Source organism: Daldinia caldariorum, assembly GCF_022478825.1.
Source record: "Daldinia caldariorum strain CBS 122874 unplaced genomic scaffold F4812scaffold_6, whole genome shotgun sequence".
Taxonomy (NCBI): domain Eukaryota; kingdom Fungi; phylum Ascomycota; class Sordariomycetes; order Xylariales; family Hypoxylaceae; genus Daldinia; species Daldinia caldariorum.
The window spans coordinates 1,518,378-1,542,720 of NW_025953042.1; the positions used below are offsets into that span (position 1 = coordinate 1,518,378).

General features: G+C 48.4%; 8 protein-coding genes across 8 annotated transcripts; 5 read left to right on the top strand and 3 right to left on the bottom strand.

Annotated features, from left to right (window-relative positions):
* The first annotated feature begins 219 nt into the window (after positions 1-219).
* Positions 220-4,373, top strand: F4812DRAFT_425456 (uncharacterized protein). The gene is made up of 3 exons (XM_047933937.1): positions 220-1,142; positions 1,299-2,355; positions 2,450-4,373. Exons 1-3 carry the CDS (start codon positions 732-734, stop codon positions 3,880-3,882), a joined length of 2,901 nt encoding a protein of 966 aa, XP_047791328.1. The 5' UTR covers positions 220-731; the 3' UTR covers positions 3,883-4,373.
* A 214-nt stretch (positions 4,374-4,587) lies between these two features.
* Positions 4,588-7,704, top strand: F4812DRAFT_354358 (Pex24p-domain-containing protein). Its single transcript, XM_047931764.1, has 4 exons — positions 4,588-4,920; positions 4,991-5,137; positions 5,519-6,883; positions 6,943-7,704. Exons 2-4 carry the CDS (start codon positions 5,126-5,128, stop codon positions 7,435-7,437), a joined length of 1,872 nt encoding a protein of 623 aa, XP_047791329.1. The 5' UTR covers positions 4,588-4,920; positions 4,991-5,125; the 3' UTR covers positions 7,438-7,704.
* F4812DRAFT_470765 (general substrate transporter) lies at positions 7,387-10,050 on the bottom strand (the record flags this gene model as incomplete). Its single annotated transcript, XM_047939019.1, has 9 exons — positions 7,387-8,013; positions 8,077-8,235; positions 8,290-8,427; positions 8,511-8,943; positions 9,005-9,133; positions 9,196-9,279; positions 9,362-9,562; positions 9,779-9,895; positions 9,974-10,050. The coding sequence occupies 9 exons, from the start codon at positions 10,048-10,050 to the stop codon at positions 7,852-7,854; spliced, it is 1,500 nt and encodes a 499-aa protein (XP_047791330.1). The 3' UTR covers positions 7,387-7,851.
* Positions 10,051-10,783: 733 nt separating this feature from the next.
* On the top strand, positions 10,784-13,228 carry F4812DRAFT_354406 (MFS general substrate transporter). Its single transcript, XM_047931765.1, has 2 exons — positions 10,784-11,260; positions 11,350-13,228. The coding sequence occupies exons 1-2, from the start codon at positions 11,212-11,214 to the stop codon at positions 13,074-13,076; spliced, it is 1,776 nt and encodes a 591-aa protein (XP_047791331.1). The 5' UTR covers positions 10,784-11,211; the 3' UTR covers positions 13,077-13,228.
* Positions 13,229-13,245: 17 nt separating this feature from the next.
* Positions 13,246-15,185, bottom strand: F4812DRAFT_354466 (polysaccharide lyase family 4 protein). Its single transcript, XM_047931768.1, has 3 exons — positions 14,794-15,185; positions 13,411-14,732; positions 13,246-13,341 (listed from the first exon to the last, which is right to left on the bottom strand). The coding sequence occupies exons 1-3, from the start codon at positions 15,044-15,046 to the stop codon at positions 13,312-13,314; spliced, it is 1,605 nt and encodes a 534-aa protein (XP_047791332.1). The 5' UTR covers positions 15,047-15,185; the 3' UTR covers positions 13,246-13,311.
* A 1,994-nt stretch (positions 15,186-17,179) lies between these two features.
* On the top strand, positions 17,180-19,547 carry F4812DRAFT_354431 (glycoside hydrolase family 71 protein). The gene is made up of 6 exons (XM_047931767.1): positions 17,180-18,262; positions 18,362-18,430; positions 18,493-18,615; positions 18,676-18,783; positions 18,838-19,059; positions 19,125-19,547. The coding sequence occupies exons 1-6, from the start codon at positions 17,803-17,805 to the stop codon at positions 19,433-19,435; spliced, it is 1,293 nt and encodes a 430-aa protein (XP_047791333.1). The 5' UTR covers positions 17,180-17,802; the 3' UTR covers positions 19,436-19,547.
* F4812DRAFT_354412 (uncharacterized protein) lies at positions 19,364-20,975 on the bottom strand. Its single transcript, XM_047931766.1, has one exon. The coding sequence runs from the start codon at positions 20,830-20,832 to the stop codon at positions 19,660-19,662; it is 1,173 nt and encodes a 390-aa protein (XP_047791334.1). The 5' UTR covers positions 20,833-20,975; the 3' UTR covers positions 19,364-19,659.
* F4812DRAFT_425503 (molybdopterin binding oxidoreductase) lies at positions 20,962-24,057 on the top strand. The gene is made up of 4 exons (XM_047933938.1): positions 20,962-21,649; positions 21,704-21,882; positions 21,933-22,060; positions 22,151-24,057. Exons 1-4 carry the CDS (start codon positions 21,605-21,607, stop codon positions 23,497-23,499), a joined length of 1,701 nt encoding a protein of 566 aa, XP_047791335.1. The 5' UTR covers positions 20,962-21,604; the 3' UTR covers positions 23,500-24,057.
* Positions 24,058-24,343: the final 286 nt, after the last annotated feature.

Consider the following 24,343-nt stretch of genomic DNA (forward strand, 5'->3'; position numbering starts at 1 on the left):
GCGCCTCCTACTTTTCTTTGAGAGTTTAGGGATTGAATTGTAAGGTAATAGCCAACCAGCCTTTTTATTTCTCTTCTCTTCCCTTCTCTTTTTTTATCATTATTTTCTTATTTGCCCTATCGAGAGAGACACTTCCATAGGTCACTAAGAGAGAAGAGAGAAAGGTACCTAAGTAAGTTACATCATCTATCTAAAATCCAATTGCACTTTTACCCCAGCTCCCTCATTTCAACTCACAATCAAACCAACTCGTAACAACTCATGTCAATCAAGAAGAAGAGAGAGAGCTCTTTGCCTCCTTCGTCGGCTCCGATATCATTGGCCGGTGACTCTGTTGGCCTTCTACAATAACTTGGCTTCCCATATCAAAGTCTCAGCGCGTCTTCTCAACTACAAACTCGGCCTTGAATACCAGCACAAGAGGCAACTTGCCTTCCACCTTTCCGTTAGCCTTTACTTCTCCATATCGATCGCATTACTTTTTTTTTTTTTGTCTTTTTCTCTAGTTCTCCTTTTTTATATCGCGATACTGACTTAGGATGTCTTAATTTAGCATACCCCCTTTGGCGTTATGAGAACTACGTCCTAGTCATATCCCATGTGCACCTTGGAGTTCCACTTCTCATACTTCATCAGGCATCTTATTCGCCTGACCTGGTATACTCTTATCGGCCAACCAGAAGTCCTTGGGGATAATTACTAGCACGGTAAAACGTGCAGTCTCTGACTAAATGGATCTCCCAGTCCCTTTGGACTACGATGAAAAATGGACCAAAGAGAAGGAATCTATGATAGCCAAGCATGAAGAAGACCTTGCTTTTCACGAGAATTTACTCGAAAAAGAGAAGCAGGAGCTTCGAGAAAGCAGCGAGCGGGATCTGCTGAAACTAAAGGCCGCTGTACCCCTGAAGTTGTACAGGGAGATCATCTTACCTATGGCTGAAAAGAGCCTTAGGAATGATATGCAACAAATTGAGGCCAGCCATCAGACAAGAACAGCAATAATCGAGAAGGAACAAAAAGCAAAACTTGCTCGTCATGAAATCGCCTATCACGAAGAACAGAAAGTCAAGCTGGCTATGGATGGAGAACGAAGTGCATACGCCAGTATTAATTGCAGTTTCACCTCACAACTTCAAGATGTAAGTACTCAGCCTGCCCGCATGGAGAGGGATTATCAAAATGTGCCATGGAGCTTTTCCGAGCCTCAGGATCGAAGCAAGGCCGGTGATTCCTTGACTTGCACCACCCAGCGCGAAACCATATGTGGAGTGACACGTCTGATGATGCGAGTCCAGTCCAAGAAACGCAAGGCCTCCCTATCAAAAGAGGAGGCCCCTAAACGTCAGCGTATCGAGAAATTAATGAGTTGTCCCCAAACACCGGCCGCCGCTCCCTTAGACGCAAGTACTCATTCGCCAGCTCGAACAATCACGTTCGACGAGGTCTATCAGAATGGCAAAGCAAAACACAAAGATACAATCGTCGAGTGGCCGAACGGTAGCAACAAGTGGTACATCCTTAAGTGCGAGAAACATAAGGCCCGTTTCACCAAAAATGCCGTCCAAGGAGCTGCCAGGCATCTTAACGGGTTAAGCCACGGATTCACCGATAGAAACAGGGACGTGGCTGTTAAGACGCTAGGTTACCTGGTTGTTGACTGCAATGAGAAACTGGCGAAGGTCAACAACGAGGCTGCTGATGAAGCTTACGCAAATGGATATAAGCCACCTCTCGCTAAGACAAAGCGTCAACCGGAAAAAAGAGATGGGGCGCAGAAAAGAAAGTATAAGAAAAGGATGCCAAAATTAGGCGCTGATTCTACCACGAAGAAGCCAGGAGTCAAGGGTCGCCAGATTTCAGACACTCCGGCGAGTTGTCGGACCAGCTCACAAAAGCTAATCACTAACCCTAAAACGTTCATGATATATTATGGCCGCTGGAAGTCAACCAACGACACGAAAGACCACAATGAAATCTACCCTGTTATGATACTCGGGTGGGATAGCCAGGACGGAAGTGGCCTAAAGAATACTAACCTCGAAGCTACTGGCCTCCTTAATAAGAGTGCCTTTCCGCCAAACTGCTACCTCTACGAATCGAACAAGATAGTAGGCTGGGCACCGGGATATGAAGACGGCGGAGCAAAAGTGGATTCAAGGAAGTTTCCCGTGATGTTCTTCGACGAGTTTCAGACTGTAGCCTGGATTTCAGCTCGATATCTGACGAGATTCCCTCTATATGATTGCACACCACCCTCGAAACCGGATCATCCTTTTAACGCTGCCCGTCGGTGGATTGCTGAGAGGGAAGGCTTCAGTACGTGGGAACAAAGGGAAAAAGCTCGTCTTTACCGTAAGAGACCTATCCGAATAACACTAACAGCCTTTTCTACGCATATATTTTCCCCTCTAATTACTCCTTGTAACTGTTCTAACCAATCTACCAGCTCTCATGTCACGACCTCCGTCAATCTCGCCGATCACTCCGATTGGAAATGAGTTTACCAACGCCATCATCCAACCAGGAGGACACGGAAACCGTGAAAGCCATCCTACTAGTACCACTGCAGATTCGACAGTGGATAAAGACGATTTAGAGAGCATCGGCTCTAACTCGGAAATGATGTCGATCTCCACGGCAGACACAGAGATGATAGTAGAAGAATGGCGCGAGAAAGGAGGGGAGATTCCCGGTGATGATGATTATTCCGGCTCCGGATCTGATACTGAAAATAATGTCGAACACACTATAGATGAATGGGACAGGCTGTTATCAGATGCTCCAGAGCCAAATGGCTCTTCAGATCGCCCCTGGGCGTTCTACGGCCTACGGAGCATAGAAAACAACGAAGAAAAGAATACAGCAGATAGACCTCGAGAACCAGGGGAGAGCCAATCCTCTATACCCGTCGCCGCCGGAGTGAAGTCGGCACGAGGGCCCGCGAGACAGACGAGTTCATGTACTGTAAACCCACCAGAATTCTCCGAGAGCCGCTCATTGGAAACGCCAGAAGCTTCTCATGAAATACAGCTCCCTGTCCACTTGGATAATACGCCTTTAGGATATAGAGCTGCCAGCGCTCCCCAACCTGAAACGGGTAGTAGCACGCTGCCGGAACTAAACGGAGACAAGGGTATCCGGTCTCTTAGCCGTGAAATTTCCAGTGAGGTCACTTGGAAAGCCGGCGATAAGGTTCAATGTGACCCCCATGGAAATATCAAGGCCTCAGTCCGGACAAGAGAGGCGGTTATCGATAGCAAGCATGATAATACAAGATGGGCTAATGAAATAAAGATGGCAGGAGAAGGATGCGTCGAAAGCGAACAAACCACGATCGAGGAGAGCATTCACGTAGCACATCAAAAAGAAGACGAGAACAAGGCAAGAGAGCATAGGGAAACACAATTACCTAGCACTGAGACAGCTAATTCGTCTATCAACCCCGCGATAACCACAACGGCTCCCACAGCTACCCGGTCTGTCAGAAACCCCTTTGCCGATACTACAACGCCCCCAGGTAGTCCAGAATTCGAACTATCACAGTGCAGCAATGGAGAAACATCGTGGAAGAGGTCAAACGAAGAAGAAGATTGCGTCAAACTCTACCATGATAGAGATCGAAATATATTTGCGACCTGGCGGGGTCCAGTAGATGTTACGATTGAACTAATGGAGGTTACCAGCTTCTCGCGAGAGAGCATCCCAGTATCCGAAGGAAATAGCATTCTAATGTTGAACACCAAGGGTGGTTCATCATGGAAACTTATTTTTGATCAGAGTAAGGGGAGTGACCTCTTAGCTGGCAAGATTCAAAGCCGCAGGTTTATAAGACAGCTCCGAAGCGCAAACCCAGATATTGTATGCTTGGACACGGTCTGACTTGTACCCGCGTAGGCATGGATGAACGGCGAGATGAGTTGCTATCATGAAGCCGGAGGTACGAAGATGGAGGACAGCTCCCGCTCATTTTTTTTTTCCCCGTCAAATCATTGCTTACGCTGGCCGTATGTGATATATGCCGGATGTTTTATATCAGAGCAATCCTGGATTCAGAATAAAAAAGCGCAAAAAGCGGAACTTGATTAATGTGATAGAGATGCCTAAACTAAATGCAAGCGGATTCATTCTTCTTTGCATACTAACTAAACCTGAGGTAGGTATGATAGTGGATATATTAGGTACCTAACCTACCTCCTAGCAGCCTACCTAGACTCCAAGCAGCCTAAGGTGGGGGGGTCTTTACCTATCTAAGATGTATCTAGATTCTAGCCTATCTGCATATGAATTTCTGAGCATTGCTATTATACTATGTACCTCTACCGACGACCTGGGTCGCTCCGGGTCCATCCTAGCTGCAACTGTCCTAGCTGGCTAGATGTAAGCGACTTCCATCACATGTGAAAATACCGAGGGCTACGAAAGGACGTGGAGTTTAGCGTTATTGCCCCCGCGTTGTGACCCGGGTAGATTCGCTGGGGTGATGGGGGAGTTTAAACTACATTAAGGAACTGATGCTCTCATAAGTAACACGCAATGCATTGGAAGTTACACTATAGGTTAGGTATTTTAGGTAAGTTTTCACATGTATCGTGTTGGCATTTATTGGCGTTGTAATGTTCTTGTCTTATAATTTTATAATATAATAAGCATTCACCGGCTCTTCCGGTACAAACCTATCCACGAGTTGGATTTGAATGAAATTCCATGAATTCTTTCTTATAACATTGTATTGTACATTACATGTTATACAGCTTAGCGTTATGTCCGAGAGTGAGGTACCTTAGGCTAGGTACCTCTCATGCACTAGGTTACCGATTACATGAGGACGTCACACACCATCGCCAAATGACGTCGATTTCATAAGGAAAACGGCAACAACAGCAACAACAGCAGCAGCAGCGTCCATAATGAATAGTAGTAAGGATTAGAAGGAGCTTCTTGATTGTCAGATTTACTAATAAGGTACCTAACCTAATAATCTACGTAGGATTAATTTTAAATCATTAGTCTTTCTTCATACCAATCAGTAACTACCAAGAAATCACTTACAAATACCTTCCCTGCCGCATCGCATCACATTATATTACGCACAGCTAGTGACCAACTTCAACTTCAGCCCTTGATGGCTGCCCTGGTAAGTTGACATTTTTCTGCTTCTGCCTGATGATTTTAGTTTGTCCTTTTTGGCACCCTTTTTTTCTTCTTTCTTTTATTTCATCAAGTTATCAAAACATATATCGTTTTCTCTCTTCTTCTATCTTACATTTATTCGCGGATTATTGAAGGCGTCATCAGATCACTTGATGAACCAAGTTTTGTAAGCCTCGGCAATTTACGCCTAGCCCAGTCCTTCTACAGCCTCTCCCCAGCTCTCTCCAGCTCTCCCACCTCTTCTAGCTTTTTTCTTTCCAGTCCACCCACGCACGTACACACGCGCGTACCAGCATTATCGTGGATTTCCAGCATGATTGTACACTAAAACTAACCCCCGTCTTCTTGCTATCCGCACTTTTAGGACACGCCTTGGTTGTCACACATGTCGACCCCGAAGCATACTCCCCGCGGCGACGTCGACGGCCCATCTACCCCTTCCGATCCTCCCCCTACCTACGCCCCTCCTACCTATGCATCTTTTTCTACGGCGAACCTATCCGCTGCAGCCTCCGCTGCGAAGCGGAGATCAACTATCCTAGTCCACCAGAAATCGCCCCTGTTACTCGCTACGCCGCCTCAGATTACCCGCGCTCTCGCATACAGTCACCCATTCCTTTTACCACTGAATAAGCTCATGGGGCTATTAACTTGGACTACTGGCGATCCGTGGGAGAGCTTTATACTGCTTGCTATTTTCTGGGCCGCTGTTCAATATGGCGACGTCATTGTGCGATTCGCCGGTCCCATCGTTGTGGTCATGGGTCTTGTAGCGGGTATGTACGGGCGAAGGTATAGCCCGTTATCAAGTAGCGGCTGGGCCGAATATCCAAGTATAGCGAATAAGAAGGACAAAAAGACGTCTGGCGCATCTGCCGGAGGTGCAGGAGGTTCCCACCAACGAAATTCGAGCGAGCTTACTAGCACGAGGCATCAGAAGACATTGGATGAGATCGTCGACACCGTCAAGGTCTTTACCACCAGGTGTAATATTCTACTCGAACCCCTCCTCGAAATGACCGATTTCCTCTCTACCCAGCGAACCGCAACCAGTGCCACCACGAAACCGGCACTCACTACGTTATTTGTTCGAATACTGGCTGTTACACCTGCTTGGATAATCCTAACACTCCCGCCTCTAAGAATAATAACAACGAAGAGAGTAGTCTTAGTATTCGGGACTTTAGTACTTACGTGGCACTCGAGGGTTTGTCGGGTATCCAGGACACTACTTTGGCGAAGTGCGACTGTGCGAAAACTTGCAAGGCTGGTGACGGGATTACAATTTGAAGAACCTGCTAGAACGAAGCCCAAAGGCGCTGATGGCAACGATCTCCTCGCGACCACGACTACTAAGACGAAACTGCGACGCGATACCACAAAGGCATCACCGTCTGCTCTGACGGAAGCTTTGAAACGAGGCGGTCGCTCTGGGGCTAAAGACCCGGGCGTACGTTTTAGTTTCATCATCTACGAAAACCAGAGGCGTTGGCTGGGATTAGGCTGGACCAATAGCCTATTCGCTTACGAACGTGCCGCGTGGACGGATGAGCACAATAACCAGGTCCCGCCCAAGGATGAGTTTGAATTACCAGAGGTAGAGGATGGGCGTGCAAAGTGGAGATGGGTCGAGGGAAGCAAATGGAGAGTTGATGGTGTACCTGATATGGATGAGGCAGACTACGACACGGATGCTGGAAAGAACGGGTGGATTTTCTACGACAACAAGGTAGGGTTAACTTATACTGGCCCCATTTTGACGTGTTAATCTTGCTTACCATAAAATAGTGGCAGAACGGCCGTAGAGGCAATGATGGTTGGGGCCGTTGGACACGACGGCGAAAATGGTATCGCGACGCCGAGCTTGTTGAAATTTCAGATGATGCAGGTTCTCCCCCACCACCTGAACTGCCGGCTCGTCCGGTTCCTGCTTCGGTACATAATTCAGAGAGAATCGACACGGCATCTGTCCTCTCAGCTTCTGTTCCAGATACGTCTTCAAGTCCAGGATCGATTCGAGATCGGTCAAAGGAAGAAGACGACGCGGTTTCGCTGCTCAGTACTTCGTCAAAATCTGCCAGGTTTCGATCGACCGCTCCTCAGTTGCGTCGAAGAACTACAGGCGGCACGCATAGATCTAGGCGCACAAGCGAAGCCGCTAGTTTACGTTCGAATGAAGATGAAGGCAGCTTAACTCCAGCTCTCGAGCTAGAGATTCAAGGGCACCAAAGAGACCAGGGCCAATGGGGTATCGGGGATGAGGCTCAAATGGGATTAGAATGAGACGCTTCAACGATGATTTAAACACTCTTTGTATTATGGTCAGGAACGGTTATTAGTGAGTAGCATTGGGAGGGCGTTCTTGGTAGATACCAGTGGCACGGGGACTTTGTATATATACCTCCTAGGTATTTGTTTCAGTTATTGGTTCCTTGGTCCCTGGAAAAGCGCGGGTTTAAAGAGCGAAGATCCAATTGAAGGGACGATGCTTGGTTCAAATGTCGATGAATTCAGAAGTTTAAACATTTTTGAGTCGGTAACTTTCTTTAGGCCAAATTGCAGCTACATAACTAGAATCAATGTACGCCATGCGGTCATAATGCCGGTTTCTCTAGATATTTAGTTTCCACGGAGCCAGCCAGACAGTGGCCATTCATTATACCGTCACGAACAGATTGACCTCTACCCTCGGAATTGTCAACTTTGTGATGGGCGACTAACATTCTTGGGTAAAACGGGTTCGGACTGTTCGTCTACCTCTTCGGCCTCCTCGCTAATTCCTCGAATAGCTTTATTAAACAACAAGTCCATGTCCTCTAATGGGCGACCCTTTGTCTCAGGGTAGAAGAGAATGATGATCTATCATGGATATTAGGACATGATGCCAGAGAAATGCATTTATGGGAATAAATAAAACCATACCGGAATGCAGACGACATTAACTGCCATAAAGAAGAAATAAATCTTGGAGCCAATTGTGTCAATGCCGACGGGCCAAACTTGAGCCACGACAATAGAGCCGATAGCTCCGCCCGACGCCGAGAAGTTCAGCCCACGAGCGCGAACGGAGGTAGGGAATATCTAAACTCTACTTCAGCATTTCGAAATTCAACCTTTGGTATGAATAGTCTTTACCTCGGAGCCGTATACCCAAGCTGCTGGACCAAACCCCATGCTATAGCCCAAGGCATAGATGAAGATGAAGACTATACACACTACATCGGCCGCTTTGTTAGTGTTATCCGGGTATACCTGGCCCAGCGCTCCGTTGATCTTGGATCGATAATTGTTAGTTTTCAGCTTAGTTATATCATAGGAAGATAAAAGAGGTATTGTAATAGATTAACCAAACCTACCAACATGGCAATACCCATTGCGACGCATCCCGCCGTCAATGTCACCCTCCGGCCTAGACGATCTATGAGCAGCATCTCGATAACCGTCATACCGATCTTAAGAGTCGACTCAATACCCCCGGCCAGCAGCGTAACGCGCGTAGGAAGGCCGAGCTTGGCGAACAGGGTCGGAAGGTAATATTTCATGGCGGTAGCGCCGCACATCTGGGCCATGAACTGGAGCAACGACGCGCGCCATAGCCGTTCGAACAGGTTGCGGTCTCGAAATAAAGAGAGCCAGGTCGCTTCTCCCGAGGCCCGGTGTGCTTCCACGTCCTCCCGGATGCGCGTCAACTCGGAGTCTATCTCGACTTCCGTGAAGCTGCCTTCGCGGAGCCAGTGCAGCGACCTTTGAGCCCTATTGTAGTGCCCATGCTCAATAAGCCACCGTGGGCTGTGTCATCGTTGTCAATATCATTGCTATCTGAGGTAAGGACTAGAAGAGAATTGCTTACGTCTCAGGGAGGAACGGGAGCCCAACTGCGAAAATGACACATGGGAGCTGTATAACAGCGAGAGAAACACGCCATGATACATATATACCGTACTCGGTTTTATTCCAGAAAGTCACTCCATATCCAACCCTATCAGTTGTTGTTTTAGTGAGGTTGTCTCGTTATGAGTGAAAGAGATTCTAGGCGCCTACCAGAAACCAGAAGCTAACCCGGCAACGAAGCCAACATGATTCAGCACAACGTATTTTCCACGTTTTCCGGCCGGTGCAACCTCGCTATAAAGGAAAAGTTAATATTCATTTGGTACTTATCTACGATCTCGAAATGAGAAAATGAGAAGATGAGAGGGAGATGAACCTTTGATACAAGGGCACTGAAGTTGATAACATGCCCACCCCTATACCGGATATAATTCGGCCAGCAATCATCATAACGTACGCGCCCGGGCCGGTCGCACCAGATTCGAAAGCGTTGCCGACGGCGACTGTTAATATTCCTGCCATAGCTGCGTACCGCCTCCCGAAGAGGTCGCTGACTGGGTGCGAGATGAAAATGTAGCTTAGCCCTGTTTCCCGAGTTAGTTTTGCTCGGGGGCTAAATCTACAGCCTGTCAAAACTCATAATTTCATATCCATGAACGGCAAACGCCTGAAACTGAGAATTCTATTCATTTGAAGTCCATGGGAAAGACAAACGACTCACTATAATTCAGTAAGCATATCTAATACAAAGAATAAAGGGGGATAGGATAGGTGATAAGGGATATAGTCGTACCATGTTCCTAAGTAATAGATAGCTGTGATTACTCCCTTTCGTGACGGCGTAAGGTAACCCATAGCCTTGAGAAACCCTGGATGAACCAGAACGGACGAGAGGATACCGACATTATAGCTGTATAGGGGTGGAATAAGTTAGTGAAGGTTTCTTGTTATTAAGAAATATACAAAATCAAGTACAGCGACAACTCACCCCCAGACAAATGAGCCGATCGCAAAGAATATGCATAGCAAGTGAAGCCGAACATCAGCTTTAGTTACCAGCGCCATCGCTCCTCCGCCAAGGTCCTATATAAACAGACCTTGGAGAACTTAATATAATGAACTTGACAATGAAGTTTCAAGAGGTACAAGAAGACGATACAACGGCGGTTAGAGCCAAGGAGGGCGATGCCGTTAATCTAACTCAAGATCTAAAAGCAGAAGGGCCACCAACTTATTCAGATTCAAAAACAGTAAAATGGTCTGCTTCACGCGCTCAAGAAAGTCCCAGCACGACCTATAATACGATATCACCCCCCCAGGGAGTAATTAAGTAAAGCTGATCTTGTCAAGCTACCTATTCTATGCCTAGTGTCTTCGCGGAGAGCATACAATTATCTCACCTACCCATCGCGCTGGGAATTATCTCCCGCGTTGGAGGGAGAGGAAAATAACTTGCGTGTTATCCCCGCATTAGCCTACCATCCAGATTTTTCGAGCTTCGTTCCCATTGCGGTACCCATGATGGTATGATATAGGTATACGGCTAACGCGGGGAGGTCCTCCCCGAAATCTCACTGGAGTCTGGAGATGCAAGCCAAGACTCGAGCGTAGTATGACACCGAATATAGATAGCGTTGGGGTTATGTAGGTTAGGTACCTACCTAGGTAGGTAGATGTGGTAACTCGGCACCTGGATGTTGTGCGAGCAAGGGGTAGAGAGTGTTATTGGATGGCGGGTAAATTGACTTTTCGGTAACACTTCCGACCACTGGGATATATATATTTGCCTGTGACAAAAGAGATACCGTCGATTCGGAGTTGGACGAGCCTGATGTCTAAATTCGGATTGCTAGATTCGGTCTGGATAATTAGAGAACGTGATTGCGAACTATTACCTGAGTTGAAAAAAAATGGAGATGACGAGATTATGGGCATTATTTACCCCATGTGAAGCTCAGACGGAGAGAACTTCCGTAGGCGATACATATAAGAAGAATGGTAGTGTGCTGTGTTGTGCTGTCTAGAACATTTATGCGCATCTTAGAGATGAGAGTTGGATAGCACAACACAAGTCCGATTCTTGGTGTTTCCTTTCACAGCTCTAGGATAAGAGTATATATAACAGAAGAACGTGTTTTTATAGCCGAAAGTAGCGATGTTAAACAAACCAGACAAACATAGTGGCATCAGACGTTGAATGGTTCCGTATCATTGAAGCTTATCAAGATGGGCCGAGAAATGCAAGCAGCCGAGGCCTTATTTTCCACGGGAAACGGTAAGCTGGAAGAAATAAATACCATATTTCACATTTTACCATGATAGCGCTTCAACAAGAGACAGCTAACCGTAACACCAATCCCAAAGACCTCCTCGACTCCGAGATCCGAATCGCCGCACACGCGGCCCGCGAGAACCTCAGGGGCCAGCAACCGAACGTAGAAGAAGAAGAAGAACCCGCACCGCAACCGCCAACATCGACCCAAGTCCGATGGCGAGACCTGCCGAATAAAGACCAGCTCTTCATCCTGTCGCTCTGCCGTCTATCCGAGCCTCTCTCCAACGTCTGCTTGCTACCCTACATCTTCTTCCTCGTGCGCTCCGTCCTCCCGCCCGCAACAACCCCACCTCCTCCTTCCAGCGACGACAGCGCCGCCGGTTCCCAGCCCCCGGAACCCGCCGAAGCAGCCCGAATATCCCAGTTCTCGGGCCTCCTCGTAGCCGCCTTCCCCCTGGCGCAGTTCCTCGTCAGCCTGGCGTGGGGCCGGCTATCGGACCGCCGCGGCCGCCGGCTGCCGATCGTGTGCGGGCTCGCGGCGTCGGCGGTGGCCAACGCCGGGTTCGCGGTGTCGCGGTCGCTCGGCGCGCTGCTGTGCTGGCGCGCGCTCGCGGGCCTGGCCAACGGCAACGTGGGGGTGATGCGCGCGGCGACGGCCGAGGCCGTGCGCGAGCGCAAGTACCAGACCCGCGCGTTCCTGCTGCTGCCGCTCGTGTTCAACGCCGGGACCGTCGCGAGCCTGGCGCTGGGCGGGGCGCTGGCGGAGCCGGTGGTTAATTTGCCGTGGCTGTTCGGGCCGCAGGGGGTTTTGAATGCGGGGCGGGATCCCGAGGGCGTGCGCTGGGCGCGGGAGTACCCGTACGCGCTGCCGGCGCTGTTGAACGCCGCGGTGCTGGCGGCGGCGCTGGGGCTGGCTGTCGGCGGGTTGAAGGAGACGCTTCCTGGTAAGGAGGAGTACAGCGACGTCGGGCTTAGGGTCGGGGCGAGCTTTATGCGCTGGGCGAGGCGGCTGAGGGGGAAAGGGGGGGGAGGGCGGGAATATGTGAGGGTAGAGAGTGGTGAGGAGGAGGAAGAAGGAGATACTTTCCTAGGGCAGGCTCGGCAGGAACTCGAGAAACCCATGTCGACGACCACGTCGATTGGTCGTGAGGATATCCCCTTCCGAAATATCTGGACGCGCAGGGTGGCATGCGCGCTGGTATCCTTCGGACTGCTCCCACTGCACAACTCGGCCTTCATGCACATTTTCCCCGTCTTCCTAAGCAGCCCTCCATCCGACAACAGCGAAGCCACGCTCTTCGCCTTTGCGGGCGGTCTGGGATTGCGCTCGTCCACCATCGGCCTATGGCTGTCGGTCTTCGGCGTCGGCGGCATCCTCCTGCAGCTCTTTATCTACCCGCGCCTGCAGGCCCGCATCGGCACCCGGGGCGTCTTCCGGATCGCGCTGTGCCTGTTCCCGGCCACGTACGCGGCGGCGCCGTACCTCTCGCTGCTGGCGGGGAGCGGAGAGGACGGGGCGCGCTGGGTTTTCCTGGGGTTCGTCGTGTGCGCGCAGATCATGGCGCGGACGATGGCTATCCCCAGCACGGTTATTCTCCTGACGGAGTCCGCGCCTTCGAAGACGGTCTTGGGGACTATTCACGGCGCTGGGAATATGTTGGCTAGTTTGGCACGCGCTGTCGGCCCTGCTGTAGGTGGTTATGTGTTTGCGCTTGGCGTGGGAGAGGGTGTTGTCGGGCTCGTGTGGTGGTTGTACTTGGTGGTTATAGCGTTATCTGCTTTGGCATGGTCTTATATTATGGAAAGGGATGAATGAGAGCTGGATGTCGTATAGTGATTAGATACCTACCTAGGAGGTAGGTAGGCCAAGAATGAATTTATCTCTAACAAACATGTCATTAAATGGACTCGGCTTGTTCACGAAAGATATATATCCAAGTCATTAAATTGAATTCTGAATCACTGCGGTAAATTCCACATCGAGGTTATGGTTGGAATCAGCAATATATTTATGTACTAACAGTATCAGTTTCTATCTCCGCTGACCGGCTCTATGTAAAGAGCTCGACAGCGTCAAAAATCTATGGATATCGTTAGTTTGGACGAGAAAATAGAATCTGGTAGGTGGTTAGGTTAGGTTAGGTACTTACGAAGTTGGGGTTCAAGAAGGTAGTGCCGCTGCTGCCCGAGATGGAGGTGATGGTGATGGTATTTTCACCCGCAACGAGAGTTCCGGCAGGGATGCTGACATCGTAGACCTCGCCATTGCCGCGGTACGCGCCACGGGTCACGCCTCGGCTGTCGATTTTCACCGGTGCTGCCGGGGCCTGAGCGGTGAATGAGTTAATCTTGGCTTGCGGGCGAGCTCCGTTGTACGACAAGGTCGTCGCGATTCGGAGAGTGGCAGCGCCGGGGGCGGAGTTCAAGTTGAACTTGATAGTCACGGGGTTATTGACAGTCTGGAAGAGGGCCATGGGGAACTCGTTCAGAGCCGAGGAACCGACGGTGAAAGTAGCCGGCTTCCAAGGGGTCATGCGCGTGTCGGAGGGGTGCATTCGGAGGAACTTGTCCGCGTTCATGAATCCAGTGGGCTGGCCATCGTACTCTCCAATCTTCCAGAGCGAGTTACGCGACCTCTCGGTGCTGGCGATGTCCTTCGACGTGGTCTTGCCGGCGCTGACGGACACGCCAGTTGCGGTGGCGACCTTGAACTCGCCCTGGTATAACACCATCGTGTATGTACCAGGCTTCATCGCGGGAGACTTGAAAGCGCCCTTAGAGGAGGCGATGGCCCAGTACTGAGCAGCGGAGTTGTACCAGTGCACGACCGTCTGGAAGCTGCTCGGGACGCCGGAAGCGGTACCGGAGATGTAACCACGACCGGACTCGGGGACGTAGCCCGTGATGCTCAGTCCCGAGAAGAAAGAGGTGTCGATACTGCTAAGCTTGGGGATGCCAGATCGCGAGAAGGTCATGACGTAAGGTCCGTGCAGGACGTTGGTTCGGTAAGCTTCGGTCTGGACGTGGTTGCTATTCATGTACCAGTACAGGTTAGTAGCTTCACCGGCGTTGTTCGATTCGATATCTCGGAAGAAGGGGCCGCCGGAAGACGATTCGGGGTGCGGCGCCAACACGCAGACGTGGGTAAGATCGGAACCGCCGTATACGCATTGCGCGTCCTTGTCGATGAAGCGAGTGCTAGAGTAGAACTTTGATCGCGTCTCTCCGTTTACAACGAAGACGTCGGAACCCTCAACGGTAGAAGAGCTTCCCGCCGTAGTAGAGACTTTACCATAGGGGTACTCCTCGGACAAGATAGACGACTTTAGACGGGCGATAAAGCGCAATTCACCCACAGAGGGTTCTTGCTTGATATAAGTGCCCAAATAGACGTTGCTCTCTCCCTCCTTAACTACCATGTAATGCGTCAGGGTCGAAGTGGTGCAGGTCACCTTTACGTAGTTGACGGAGTCTATATAGAAAGTAAGAACAGAGTCGAAGAACGCATTAATCCTTTGGGTCTAGTAACATACTTGCCGTGACGGACTCAACTTGGACGGTTGCAGAACCCAGACCAGATGACAGCTGCGTACCGCCCTGAGAAAGCTCAGTGCCACGATACTTGATCGAAGTAATATCGCAACTACCGCCGTTCACCGTGAAGACCAAGGGGTTGCTCGAACCAGCATCAATAACATAGTTGCTGCCGGATTTGGTGAAGCCGAAGGCGGCAAACACCGAAGAGGCGAAAACACACACGGATAAAAGAAAGAGGTGAAGCATCATGTTGAATCACCGTCGCCACGTGAGATTAAAGAAAGACTAGTAGCTACAGCCAACATATAGCAACAAAAAAAAAGGCATCTGTTGTGAACCCGGACATCGACCCAACTTATAGCCAAACTTGATGAATTACTATATTACCTACGGACGGTATCACTTAAGATAACCTCTCTCCTTAAAACGGCTCAAGTTGAAAAAAAGGCCCGCGTCATCTGTCTCGGTTCAGTACAAGACCGAGGCGAGACCGTTGAATGCTACGCTGTTACGCGGCAAGAATTAAAACTACAGACGAATTGACGGAATTACCCACCTATGCGCGGGGAGAAGAAGAGGGAACAGGGTATCATTAAGGCGGAGGGTATCAACGGTTCCTGGTGGGTGAGGTGAAATGCCGGCGGTTTGGACAAATCGAGCATACGGAGCAACGCTGCGGTTACGTAAAGCTCGATTTGACCCATAGCAGCGCACTGATTTAATGCTAGAAAACCAGCCAGCGCGTCCGAGGGACAGCATGATTGACGGGATTTTTTTCTTCTTTTCTTTTAAACACAAATTGCGTAAAAACCTAAAATGTTAGCGAATATTTGTAGGGCTTCTATGTAGATTTTCCAAAGTCTAATTTGGAGGTTCGAAGACTCTTAAGAGTATCATCATTCCGGCGGGAGGATATATTGATTATAAATTGAGGAAAAAAAGAACAGAAAAAGACGAACGACTGCACTTCGGATCCGTAGAATCGACGATATGGTTAGATCAAACAGTCGAACGACTACGTATGTGAGCAACGCATCAACGCATCAACGCATTAAAGCAATTGAGAATCAAGGAGGTAAGGCCCTATTATTTATTATGGAGAGTTAGCATCTGAGTGCTATGGTGCATGGATTTCCGATACCTACCATACTATGTACATAGTAGTTGTTCTCGTATCTCTTCTAAAGGATTTGCTTGGCGTCGTGATGACGGAGATGAAGGGGTTTGAAAGTGGAGAAGAAAGAAGCAAGTGACTTCAGGGGAGTTTAAGTGAAAGTTAAGAGATGAGTACCGACTAGGTAGGAGGTAGGTAAGCAAAAAAGGGGTAAGGGAGTAAAGCATAAGTCATAATAAAAGAGGATGAGCCCATCCAGCCACAAAAAGATCCCAAAACAGCCACAACGTGAGACTTAAATAGGGAGCTGCATCTCGACTCTTTTTTAGTCATCACGATCCCAAACCTTTATTCCTCCTACCCCCGAAACCATCGCTACCAAAAGAGCATACCGCATTTCCCACCTACCTCTTAATAATACTATGCAAGGGGCGAACCAGTTTCACCCCATCAAAATCTGAAGATCAATCGATTGCAATTGGCTGATTGGTGTCTTTGGATGGGATAAACCTACCTATAAATAACTCTCTTCGTTTTCGCTACCGACCGTCCCAAATCGGTTGACGCGGACCGAAAGGCTTCATAGAGATACCTAAATGGTAAGTGCCAAATCCAAACCGGCCAATTCAAACCTCAATATGAGATCATCAAGATTCAAAAGTTTAAAAAAGAGTCAAATATTTGTTCAGTGCATACCTAGGTAGAAACGGTTTGAGATGCGGCTGGTCGAATGAATGGATAACTGTGCCCAAAACGTACATACATAGATGCGGAAAGGAATGTCGACGTGGTAAAGTGGTATGGGTATGAAGTTTCTTGACCTCTCTCCTTTTTATTCGTCAACCTCGCTATTTATTGCTCAACAAGGACCTCGGCTAAGAAATATCATGATTCTAATAAACAGCATTCGTTCGCATGGTACCTATGCGAATAGCTTTGCAACTCTTAAGGACTTAACCTCGATTAGGAACTTAGATCAGGAACTGGTGTTTTGTTTTGCTAGGAATATCTATTTTCAGTGTAAACAAAAGTACGTTCTAGCCTACTGTGACACCCCCATTATCCTACTACGTAGATGATAGTACAGCTATCCTATAGCTCCATGCGTAAGAGCCCCAGCAAGCTAGTAGCTATTAGGACGATCGCTACCGAGCTGAACTCTGGAATCCTTCCATCTGCTTGGACGTACCATAGTAGTCTAATTCTTACCTTGCCCTATTCGTTTCTAGCACGAACTATTCCTAGAGACTCGAACAACCTAAAACATCAATAGGGCTAAGCGATAAAATGGAGGTGAATAGTTAGTAGAGAAGGTAGAGAAGAGGTAAACTATCTCTTTTGCGAAACCGGTTCTTCTCACTTAACCCTTCCCTTCTAGGCTTTCTCGTACTCATGTTATTAATATGCTCGAGTTAGTCTATGATACATTAACTATCGTCTTTTCACGAAACCTTGTACGAATCTGGGGCAGAGATTCTACAGGTAAAAAGGCAAAACCTCGTGACAAAGAGGGTATAGTGAAGGATGGCATCAGCAAAATTGCTTAATTCGTTAGTTCGCTGACGGCCCATGCCGGTTGCATTCCCGCTACCCACCGCCGATAACGTAGCACTGTAGTGTGTAAACACATAGCCTATTAGTAACGTCACCTTGGGCTGAAGAAGGAGCTGAACCCAAATATAGCAATCACATATAAAGACTGCCTGTGTTCCTAGGTAAAATATATGCATTAGGTATACTTACCTATATATACCTATATATCTTCACGATTCCCAAGGTTGACGGTGGTTGATCATTTCCTTACTGCAACAATCGTCTCTTTTATTTCCACTTTTTTAATTGTTTATTTTTTTTGTTAAGCAAAGCCTAGTGCTTAATTCGTCGAGAAAAAATGCGTTTAGGTTTTGCGGCAGCCTTTGCGCTGTTCGCCAACACGGCTGTAACATGTGCGGTTCTACCGAGGCAGAATAGCGGCCGCCAGGTCTTCGCCCACTACATGGTGGGCTTGACGAACCAGCAGTCCCGGGACCAATGGCAGAAGGACATCACGGAGGCCAAGTCGGCAGGCATCGACGGTTTTGCCTTGAACATCGGCTCGCAAGACACGTGGAACGCCGAACAGCTCCAGCTGGCTTACGATACCGCCGCCGCCAACGGCTTCAGCGTGTTCCTGTCTTTCGACATGGCTGCTAGCTCCTGGAGCCCCGACCAGGTGATTGGGCTCGTCAACCAGTACAAGGATGCGGGAAGCCAGCTCAAGGTCAACGGCAAACCGTTCGTCTCGACCTTCGAAGGTCCCGGCTGGGCTGATAACTGGGCTTCAGTGCGTTCTGCTACCGGAGACATCTTCTGTAAGTGAACTCTAAAAGACAAATCTCTAATTCCTAAAATCTATTCGTGTAACTCCTTTTCTACCGCGCTTTGCATTGCTAATATATGGGATGGTATAGTGGTTCCGGACTGGTCTTCGCTCGGTGCTCAGGGTGTCGGAAGCAAGCTCGGCCAGATCGATGGTGCTTGTAAGTGAATATTCTCTGTCAGGAGTAAGTAAGTCATTACTTCGGTAGCTTACACGATACAGTCAACTGGGGCGCGTGGCCTAACGCGAACGAATACTCAATCAACACCGGCAACGACCAAGCCTACAAGTCCTCTCTTCAGGGCAAGGCGTACATGATGGGTGTCAGCCCATACTTCTACACTGGTATGGCGATATTCTTATTCTAAACACGGAAATCAACTCGGAAAACTAATCAAGACGTAGACCTTCCTCAGTACAACAAGAACTGGTACTCATCCAGCGACTCCCTTTGGTACGACCGCTGGGCGCAGGTTCTGGAGATCCAGCCCGAATACATTGAGATTATCACTTGTGAGCATATCGCATCTTCCCGCAAAACAAACCCCTGAGGCTAACGTGAGATAGGGAACGACTACGGCGAGTCCAGCTACATCAACGCCCCTGTTCCGGCTCAGATTGTTAGCGGTTCCGAGGCCTACATCAACGGTTTCGACCACTCTGCTTTCCGCTTCGTATTGCCCTACTTCATCAGCGCCTACAAGGCCGGTAACCCCGATGTTGCCGTCCCTGCTGAAGGAGCCGTCGCTTGGTACCGAACCACTCCCGCAACCGTCTGCGCTGATGGCGGTAAGTAAATAATCATATCCGCCTTTGTTCGACCAACATTGAGCTAACATTTTTTGTTTTCTTAGGCACTGTCTGGGGCCAGGGCGGAAGCGCTTCGGCTGCGGGCGGAACTCAGGACCTTGTTTCGGTCATTGCGCTATCCAACTCCCCCAAGGACATCACCGTTTCCATCGGCGGCGCAAGCCAAACCGTAAGCCCATCGCGTTCGGTCGGCAAGGCTTACTTTTACCAAGTCCCCTTCGACGGAAAGACCGGCGCCGTCAGCGTCACCATCGACGGCAAGTCGACCACTGGTCCCGAGATCACCAACAACTGCCCTGCTACAGGTCATGTAAGTCCCTTCTGCCTATACCAAGTCTTCCCCGAACAAGCTTAACTAACAAGCCGTCAGGTCAACTTCAACTCCGTCGCAATCCAGGTATAAACATTTGGTTTATAAGAAGGCGTGGGGAGGCGAGTTTGCTATATTTATCCTGCATGGCATTGCGTGATATTTTCTCGTCTTAGGTCTTTTTTGTTTTTTTTTGGAAAGATTCCTTGTCGAGCCCGTCTCGACAAGCAATATGTATATATATTCTATTCAACCATGTATATCAAGGTTTATGATGCAGGTCCTTGGTCCGGTTTCTTAATGCCGACTTGGAATTTTTCCGCCCATTCCGTAAATTCGTCTCTCTGGCCGTCCCACGGCTTCATCAACATTTCCGATGCGGCGAACGCGTCGAAAAAGCAATTGTCCATTGCGCTATCTATAGTGTCGCGATCTAACTCGTAGAATGCGCAAGCGACCTCCTCAAAGCGGTGCGGTAATCTTTTCAATATCGGGAATACTTCACCCAGACGTTGAATGAATGATTCTTGCTTCGTGACGGGTAATGGCGGAAGTGTTTTCAGCCGTCTCTTTACGATTGCTGTATAGAGCAGAGTGGTTAAGCGTAATCGTTTCATACAAGACTCGAGCCGCTCTCGGATTTTGTTTGGGTCGCCTCTTGGAATGTGACTGGGATTCATGAGATGGTCGAGCATCTCCTGAGCCGAGATGTGCGGATTTTGCATTTGGTCTGTGACGCCATCAACTTCACCCTCTTCCGCGTCGTCGGCGTCGCTATCGTCTTCCGCTTCTTCGTCAACCTCTTCACTATATTCCTTGAGTTCCTCGAGAATGTCCTTCAGCGTATCCCTATACTCTTCCACCTTTTTGATAAGTAACCCTGCAATTCCTAACTTCTTCAGTAATATTACGTCGTCGCAAGCGGCCCAGACAACACCGGTGGCGGCCAAACTGCCCCTGTCTCCGCTTGTTCCGTTTTTCTGACCGTTGGCCAGAACTGTCCCGTCCAAAGGTATAATCTGTATGAAATTATTCAATTCCTTCAATAGGCGATAGCATCGCCAAGCGAAATCTTTGCGAGCAACCGAAGTATATTTGTCGGCGTCGCAAATTTGAACAGCGGAAGCTAGGGCTGGGATAGGACTGGCGACAAGCTCGTGCAGAACTTTAGAGATGGCGGAGGGCGTAAACGGCTCATTTATGATGAGGAGAGATAGCTTAGTTGTATGTGCCTTTATCAGGGTCGCAGAGTCGTGGGCTATAGATAAAGGATCAACGGACTCGAAATTCGGCGGCGGCGATGATGATACGAAGGGGTCTTCGTCTTTGTCGTCGGCTATCGAATGAACGAGAGTTTGAAGTTGGAATATAAGACTTGTTGCTGATTTAACTTGGGATCTGAGAGCCTCGAGAGCCTCGCCGGCTGAGCTGTTTGTCGCCATTCTTGTTTTGTCTTTTCCTTTTTCTTTTTCTTTTTTTTTGAAAAAAAAAAAAGAAATATAATAAAAACTAAAAAATATTTTGTTGTTTGCCAACTTGTAATTGATATTGAGTGAGTTCTAAATTCTTATTTTTTTTATGTTGAGCGCCAACTGCGGGACAAAATCAGATGGCGGGGTTTTATTCCCCTAACTTTGACACCTGCAGCAGCTGATATCTGACATTGGACAGCTGACAGCTGGCACTAGTACTTGCAGCTGGCAATATTAGGTACAATCCCCCTAAATTAACAAGTCTTATAAATTGGACTTCTCTTCTTGGACTTCTCTTCAAGCACCATAATACCGATCAAGTTAGTTTTTTTCATCTATCATTACAGGTAGATATAAACTTATAATAGGTACCCATACCTGTCTAATTATTGCGATCTAGATGAACTCGATCATCAGACCCCGTACTCTCGTAAACTTGTCTAAATACTTCGAAGTTTTGCAGAGCTTGCTAGATGCGATGCGACATAACATTGGTAAACGGCGCTTCGAATATGTATGACGGATGCTTGACGTCTTTATTTCCGAGTGTTAGAGCCGTCATCGGTGCTCAGTCAGCGCCTGATTGAGTGGGATTAACGTAGGTATATAGGTAGAGAGGCATATTAACGACAACTATGCTGCTTTAAATGTCTTTTTCTCGTTTTCAATCTCCAATGATTAGGGTATCTGCCTATACATCTTGGTTCATTTTCCCCAAGTTGCGATAGTTGATATTTGCAACATGCAGCCGGACATTCTAATACGTGAGGCTGTTAACAATTTCCTGGTCAGTGAACACATTATCGGTCTTGATTAATATTAATCTACTAATATACCCCAGCCCAGCGATGAGTGGAAACTTGAACAGGGCTTCGGGACAACAGAATTGCATCTGCTTGACCAAACGAAATATAACGAAGGGGTAGACGCCGTTGCACCGGGCTGGGAACGAGAGGTTCAGCCACTTCCGAAAAAGTTTGACGGTAAACTAGCCGCTGATGAATTGGCAGGCTGGGATGGGCAAGTTGCACCCTGATCGGAGAGAGAAAATCTATTCTAACTCACATAAGTTATGTTGAATGGGAAGACTATCCAGAGAAGAAGCGCAAGGCGCACGAGATTCTCGCCTCCCAAGATTTCCCTCCTCCGCCCGAATTCCAGTTGGCACCTATTCCTGGTACCAATCCGGTTCTAGAAGGCAAGTTCAGTTTTAACAATAGGTGTCTACTAGGTTAGGTAGGTAGGTATTTATACTATGCTAATACGATGATTCTTGTCGTGTGAGCAGGAATCCGCTGGAAGTTATGGCATCGAGCTATTGGTGGCCGCCTGGCAGTAGTTCCAGAGGAATCTTGGGCCATCGTGCTAAAAGAAAAATCGCAAGATATGCTACATCTCTTGCAATTCCCATATAATGGCGAACCGCCTAAAAGGCTCGTCACAGCTGAGCCGGTTACACCAAATCCCCTGCACTTCGTACGCAACCACGGTGGTATCCCGTCCATCGACCCATCTGCATGGTTTCTCCGGCTAGATGGCCTGGTCAAAACACCCCAAAAGTTGACACTTTCGGACCTCCAGGATGAAAGCCGGTTCCCGCGCATGGAGAGGCTAGTAACTATACAATGCAGCGGTACAAGGCGTATTGAGCAGATAAGTCTATACGCTGGCGAGGGAGACGAAATGATTAACGCGCCTTGGGCTGAAGGTGCGATTGGGACGGCCAAATACGTGGGAGTGTCGCTCAAGAAGGTGATAAAATATTGCGGCGGGCTTGAAGAAGGTGCCAAACATCTAGAGCTCGTCGGTGCTGATACGTACTTCAAACAGAAAGAGGTAATGAACTACGCCATCAGCGTGCCTTACTCCAAGGTTAAATCTCACGAGGTTATGCTCGTGTGGGAGATGAACGGGGAACCACTACCAAAGATCCACGGCGCACCAGTTAGAGCGGTAGTGATGGGCTACATAGGCGCCAGGAGCGTGAAGTGGTTATATCGCATAACCGCGATACCGGAGCCGACGAAAGCTCCAGTGCAGAGCAAAGAATACTTGTACTTCAACCAGCAAGTTGGCAAACATAACCAGCGTTGGACTGATGGAATTCAAATACAAGAAATGCCCGTGAGCAGCGCCATCATGTCACCTTGGAATAAGCAGGTCGTATTACACGAGGGCAAGATCGAGGTCAAAGGATGGGCGTACTCTGGAGGCGGCCGCTGGCCCGAGCGCGTCGAAGTAAGCGCTGACGGCGGATTCTCGTGGTACGCGGCGCCGACGGAGAATTTGAGCACGAAGCACAAATTCGCCTGGCGCACTTGGCATATGTGGTTACCTTGCGACGTCGAGGGATGGATAGAGGTAGTGGTACGGTGCTGGGATAACGCCATCAACACTCAGCCCATTGGGGTTAGGGACGCATGGAATTGGGGTTTGCATGTAACGAGCAGCGCCCATCGGATCAGAATATACAGCGTGAACAAGAACAGAGAAAGGACGAGAGAGAGGCTCGAAGAGTTTGAAAGGCGAGGAATCTCTTTTGTGCCTATCACGCGGCCGACTGACTTCCCTCTCATGAGTTGGGAAGAGTACGACGAGTATTTCAAGAAGAACGGACCAAGAGATGTGGACGAGTAACGTAATGATAGCCAGTTGTCCTAGGGACATGTACAAGAAAGTAGTGAAGTCGTATATTTGTGCTTAGAGATGGTCTCGAGCCCTTAGTGGGCAGATGACGTTGGAACGAAAGCTTGTGATTTGTTGTCGATAAGAGAGGCTCATCAGGCGGGATGAATTAACATATGAATCTGAGACATAAATATGATATACTCCGATAACATGTGAGTTCTTCACTATTGTTATTAGATGGTGTTTCCCAAAAAATACGCAATGCTAAGTCGTGTGAGTTGTGCGTTACATTAAGTGGTACGTATTCAAGAGCTTGGCACCGGCAATTCTTGGAATACCGATAACTCGTATAGTAGGTACCTATCTTATGAGTGAGACGGTATACAAATATTTCCTCAGAATCCCTGATATAATAAACTTGATAACTTTGAGAATTTTGAAAAGGGAAGGGGGCAAGGCTTATGCATGCATGCATGGACCCTGAAGCTAGGTAGGAGAAGTTTGATCCGACTAGCCACTTGAATAAACTTTTAATAAATTTGATAGACAAACTTCATTGGGCTCTATTACATCTACCTAACGTAACTTTTTAAGCGGGGATTCCTAGCCGTGGGTCAGTACTATGTAAAGACATGGCCATTAGCGTTTACAACTGATTGCGCTAACCTTAAGTATTGTATTGTACCTTAGGTACTTGCATTGTATGTGTATTTTTGTGAAATAGGGTAGGGAAATAAAGTTTGCACATGGAAATGCTAAGTACCTCATATGGTATATGTACCTAAAGTACCGAGGAAAGTGCAGCACGAACAGCATTGAACGTGGTGTAACTCCCACCCCCCACCTCCAAAAA

What these genes read in the sequence shown, in the direction of transcription:
- F4812DRAFT_425456 (XM_047933937.1), top strand. Translation starts at nt 732, where the DNA reads ATGGATCTCCCAGTCCCTTTGGACTACGATGAAAAATGGACCAAAGAG. An exon ending in TCACCTCACAACTTCAAGAT is followed by an intron (nt 1,143 to 1,298) that starts GTAAGTACTCAG and finishes ATGCGAGTCCAG; the next exon opens with TCCAAGAAACGCAAGGCCTC. An exon ending in GGAAAAAGCTCGTCTTTACC is followed by an intron (nt 2,356 to 2,449) that starts GTAAGAGACCTA and finishes CCAATCTACCAG; the next exon opens with CTCTCATGTCACGACCTCCG.
- F4812DRAFT_354358 (XM_047931764.1), top strand. An exon ending in GGATTTTCTACGACAACAAG is followed by an intron (nt 6,884 to 6,942) that starts GTAGGGTTAACT and finishes ACCATAAAATAG; the next exon opens with TGGCAGAACGGCCGTAGAGG.
- F4812DRAFT_354406 (XM_047931765.1), top strand. Translation starts at nt 11,212, where the DNA reads ATGGGCCGAGAAATGCAAGCAGCCGAGGCCTTATTTTCCACGGGAAAC. An exon ending in CTTATTTTCCACGGGAAACG is followed by an intron (nt 11,261 to 11,349) that starts GTAAGCTGGAAG and finishes CCAATCCCAAAG; the next exon opens with ACCTCCTCGACTCCGAGATC.
- F4812DRAFT_354466 (XM_047931768.1), bottom strand. Translation starts at nt 15,046, where the DNA reads ATGATGCTTCACCTCTTTCTTTTATCCGTGTGTGTTTTCGCCTCTTCG. An exon ending in AGTTGAGTCCGTCACGGCAA is followed by an intron (nt 14,733 to 14,793) that starts GTATGTTACTAG and finishes CTTTCTATATAG; the next exon opens with ACTCCGTCAACTACGTAAAG. An exon ending in CCTTCTTGAACCCCAACTTC is followed by an intron (nt 13,342 to 13,410) that starts GTAAGTACCTAA and finishes CGATATCCATAG; the next exon opens with ATTTTTGACGCTGTCGAGCT.
- F4812DRAFT_354431 (XM_047931767.1), top strand. Translation starts at nt 17,803, where the DNA reads ATGCGTTTAGGTTTTGCGGCAGCCTTTGCGCTGTTCGCCAACACGGCT. An exon ending in ATACATTGAGATTATCACTT is followed by an intron (nt 18,784 to 18,837) that starts GTGAGCATATCG and finishes AACGTGAGATAG; the next exon opens with GGAACGACTACGGCGAGTCC. An exon ending in AACCGTCTGCGCTGATGGCG is followed by an intron (nt 19,060 to 19,124) that starts GTAAGTAAATAA and finishes TTGTTTTCTTAG; the next exon opens with GCACTGTCTGGGGCCAGGGC.
- F4812DRAFT_354412 (XM_047931766.1), bottom strand. Translation starts at nt 20,832, where the DNA reads ATGGCGACAAACAGCTCAGCCGGCGAGGCTCTCGAGGCTCTCAGATCC.
- F4812DRAFT_425503 (XM_047933938.1), top strand. Translation starts at nt 21,605, where the DNA reads ATGCAGCCGGACATTCTAATACGTGAGGCTGTTAACAATTTCCTG. An exon ending in AGGCTGTTAACAATTTCCTG is followed by an intron (nt 21,650 to 21,703) that starts GTCAGTGAACAC and finishes AATATACCCCAG; the next exon opens with CCCAGCGATGAGTGGAAACT. An exon ending in TACCAATCCGGTTCTAGAAG is followed by an intron (nt 22,061 to 22,150) that starts GCAAGTTCAGTT and finishes TCGTGTGAGCAG; the next exon opens with GAATCCGCTGGAAGTTATGG.